Source organism: Zalophus californianus, chromosome 11 (assembly GCF_009762305.2).
Source record: "Zalophus californianus isolate mZalCal1 chromosome 11, mZalCal1.pri.v2, whole genome shotgun sequence".
Lineage (NCBI taxonomy): Eukaryota > Metazoa > Chordata > Mammalia > Carnivora > Otariidae > Zalophus > Zalophus californianus.
In genome coordinates, this window is record NC_045605.1 from 60,173,794 (window position 1) to 60,178,154 (window position 4,361).

Below are 4,361 nucleotides of genomic sequence, written 5' to 3' on the forward strand. Positions count from 1 at the left end.
ACAGTTTATAGTATTTTCTGTGTTCACACTCTGTGAGGTCAGTATTCTCGTCCTTTTTCTATGACAAGAACACAACTTTTTGGTGAACTTGTCACTCCTGCAGCACGGGAGTGGGGGAGGAGGGACCAGCCTCCCTGTACCAACCACCACAGCACCCTTGGGTCTTGGGTGAAGGTGGGCTGTGGAAGGGGACTTGGCCACTGCATCCAGAGGATGAGTCACAATCTGTGTGGAAAGGCTAGAAAAACTAGGAATGATTGGAGCAGAGGGGTCTGGCTGGATTGATCTGAGGACCACTTCTAGTGGGTGACCTCATTCCAGTCCCCAACTTCTGCATCTGCTTTAGAGGAAGTGGGGTTGGCGGGAGGGGACAGAAAAACTGGCCTTTAAATTGTCTTGAGGGCCAAGGATCTAATAACCATAAAGTGCTGGAACCATGCTTTCTTGTATAAAACAATTAAGCAAATGGCCTTTGTCTTTAGGCCAGCTTGGATTTAAATCCCAGATCTGCCACCTATCTTCATAACCTTGGCAAAGTCAATTAGCATCTCTGAGCCCCAGTTTTTTCATCAGAAAATGGAAAAAGGGTTTCTCCACAGGCTGGAGGATTAAGCAAGCAATACATGTATGGAGCATTTATAAAAGACAAATGTTGTTTCTGACTTTTACTATTATTTTGTAAGAAGAAAACCTTAGGACCCTGAAGATGAAGAAAGTAGGACAGTCAGGAGGCATAAATATCTAGAGAAATGATGACAATTTGCAGTTTCACTGGGATCTGAGAAGAGGAGAATGTTCAAATACAACTGATTTGGGGAATATGTTATGGAGTAAAAAAAGATACCAGGTTTTTTGTTTTTTTTCCTGGAGATTTCATGGATAACAGGAATGGGAGGAAAGCCTGACAGGTATTAGAGGGTGAGCTCTGGGGACAAAGTAGGAGAATTACAGTTTGTGCTTCTGTGAGACATTCAATTTATAATGCAAGTCAATGTGAAGATGGTAGACACAGGGAGATGCAGTGCTGTTGCTGAGGAGAGAATCTGGGGAGGCTGGAAAGCCCGAAGGTGTGATGTGAAGTTATGGGATCAGCGGAGCTTTAATACTACACTCTGGCCTCCTTGCTTAACATTATTAATCCTGGGGTTCTGGAACCTCAGCTGCTCTAACTCTTCAGGTGGTTACCCTCATGCCAGTCAGCCTCACCCTTCTGCCCACACCAAGGAGAACTTCAAAGTCCTTGGGGGCTATCATAACAGCTTTTATGGCAAGAGGGCTGAAAAAGATATTTCAGAGGACAGTGCCTTCCCATTGAGTCCATGTCCACAGGACTGTCTCAAAGGCAGAGTCAGAAGCTTCAAGCAGGTAAGGGAGCTGGAGATGGGGCTGGGGAAGATGGCATTTTAACAAAAAGTGCATCATCTGAGTTCCCAGATGTCTTGTTTACCAGACTTAGCTTGAAGAACTCTTGGATACTTACTCTAAGCCAACCCATCTTCACAGGAGAGAAATTTGTCACTATTGAACACATTCAAAAGAACCTATTTGGGGCCCCAAAGGCATTTCCAGAAAAGAAGTACAGAAAATGTTGGTTTTAAGCAGCACCAGAGGAAAAAACCAACCAGCCTCCTCAGATGAAGTTTTTTGAAAATACATCCTTTGTCTGAATGTGTCCTTTCTAGTGTATTTGTTAATAGGTATCTCAGGCTATAGAAAACCTGCCTCTAAGAATAAATAAAAATGGAGTCTCTACTGCTTATTCATAATACCATCCTAAATTTTGACAGAAAATTATTCTCCTTTCTTCACTGTTTAATCTGAGGAGACACTTTGGAGATAGGTCTTTGGGTATAGCTTAAGTGAATAAAGGAGGTTGTTTAGGCCCAAGAGAAGATATTGAGTGGCTAAAGCAGTAAACAGAGATCAACTCTTAAATTGCATTTATTGTCACTATATCCAAAGAGAAGACTAAATTAGCCAGGAGATGGAGGGGAATGAAGTTTCTTTCATGGCCTAAGAAAGGGTTATGGGGCAGCGCTTTCTTTCCATCGCACACTTAGTAGGGACTTTATAAGTGATGATCAAATGAATGAATGCCTCTTAATTGTAGGGTGGACCACTCCATCCTGGAATCACTATGTTCTCCTGCAACACCAGCACTTCTGGTCATTCTACCTTCCTCCTCACTGGCTTTCCAGGCCTGGAAGCCTCTCATCACTGGGTTTCAATCCCTGTCAACCTCATCTGTGTGGTTTCCATTCTGGGCAACAGTATCATCCTTCTCCTGATCCACAGAGATCCATCCTTACACAAACCTGTGTACATCTTCCTATCCATGTTGGCAGCCTCTGATCTGGGACTCTGTGCCTCTACCTTCCCCACCATGATGTGGCTCTTCTGGCTGGGTGCTCGCGAGCTGCCCTTTGATCTCTGTGCAGCACAAATGTTCTTCATCCATGCCTTCACCTATGTGGAATCTGGTGTGCTGCTGGCCATGGCCTTTGATCGTTTTGTTGCCATCCAGGAACCTCTGCACTATGCCACAATTCTGACCCACTCAGCCATGGCCAGAGTGGGGGCTGCCATCCTGGTGAGGGCTGTCCTGCTCAACCTCCCAGGACCCATCCTCCTGCGGCGTCTGCTTTTTCCCCAGATCAGTGTACTTTCTCATTGTTACTGCCTGCACTGTGACCTTGTGGGATTGGCCTGCTCAGACACCCAGATCAACAGCTTTTTTGGCCTGGTCTCCATCCTCTTGTCACTGGGCCTTGACTCCTTTCTCATTGTGCTCTCATATGCTCTGATCCTACGAACAGTGCTGGGCATTGCTTCACCTGGGGAAAGGCTCAAGGCACTCAACACATGTGTCTCACACCTCTGCATTGTTCTCATCTTTTATTTGCCCAAACTGGGGTTGTCTGTGTTGCACCGAGTAGAGAAGCACAGCTATCCTGCTCTGGCAGTGCTCATGGCCAACCTGCACTTCTTGGTCCCACCTTTCATGAACCCCATTGTTTACTGCCTCAAGTCTAAGCAGATACGTCAGGGCCTCCTTAAGCGCTTCCAGCAGAAAAGGGTTGATGTCTCCTAGAAGAACAGAAGGACCCAGAAACACAAGACCCCTGTGGGAAACCTGGGTCTTGGGGTGGTGGAGAATTGGTGGAGAGTTAATTTTTGAGGTTTGAATGATTCAGCTTTTATTGTTGAGCCCTTTGTGGGGGCACAATCAGCTTTTACAATTATACTTTTGGGGGACTGAGACCATTGAAAAGTATATTTAAGTCTTACCTTGATAATCCTCTCATTGCTCTGTCTGATTAGAGCTAACCTATTTCAGACTTACACTGTGACATCTCCTTTCCTAGGCGACCCAGACACAGCAATTGAGAGGATATGTGTGCATACCCATTTGTTTAGGCACCTCTCTCTTTTTCCCCACTGGATTCCCCTCCCACCATTTCATTTCTAAACCTAAGGAAGAACTATATTCCTATTATATATAAGGTTAGGTAGAAGTAAACTATATTCACCTTGACACTGGCCTTCTCCCAAATTCAATATTAACGAGCTCACATATCAAGAAATAGACAAGGTGGGGTCTGGATGGTGGGAAACAACACAGGGTGATACTGCACATGCTGAATTTATCTTAGCACTTATCTGCAGCCTAGGGAATGGTAGTTTTCTCTTCATTCTCTTCAGGCGTGTCTCTGCTTTGAGCTTGAAGTTTGGTACTGTTAAACCTAGGGAAGCTGCTCAGCAGAACTTCTGGATTGTGCTGGTTTCTCAAGCATCAATGGTAAAGTTGGAATAGCCCACTCACTTCCAGTGCAGGTGATCTGCTAGGATATAAGCTCCATAAAGCCAGAAATTTGGGGACTGTTCTGTTCACTGTTGTGTCCCCAGCTCCAAAAACAGTGCCTACCATATAATAGGTGCTCAATATATATTGTTGAATAAATGAATAGGGAAGACAAAGGGACAAGGAAAGTCTTTATGGCTGGTCCTCAGGAAGGGAGAGGACCAAGAGATCTGAATGTCTGAGGCCTGTGGGAGTAATGAGCAGTCGGTAAACTGTGATGGAATGAGATAAGGATGGGATGTCAGAGGCCTTGGGGACAAGGTGTGACTATCTCTGTATCACATGTCAACCTTGGTTCCAAGGGTGCAGCTCAGAGAGGAGCTTAAGTTTTTTGTGAAGATCTTCCCAAAGCCGTTCGCAAATTTTCAGAAGGAATTTTACCCAGAAACTGAAGGGTATCCCACTCCAGCACTAGCATTGCCCTTGGCCTGCTCAGCCCTAAAATAACCAAACATTTCATGGAGAACTGAAATAGGGGTATTCCTGGTAGAAAACCACT

The 4,361-nt window shown here is 45.0% G+C and overlaps 1 protein-coding gene across 1 annotated transcript; it reads left to right on the forward strand.

Moving 5' to 3' along the window:
• The first annotated feature begins 2,137 nt into the window (after positions 1-2,137).
• LOC113914029 (olfactory receptor 51G2-like) lies at positions 2,138-3,091 on the forward strand. Its single transcript, XM_027578736.1, has one exon. It carries the CDS (start codon positions 2,138-2,140, stop codon positions 3,089-3,091), a length of 954 nt encoding a protein of 317 aa, XP_027434537.1.
• The last annotated feature ends 1,270 nt before the right edge of the window (positions 3,092-4,361 follow it).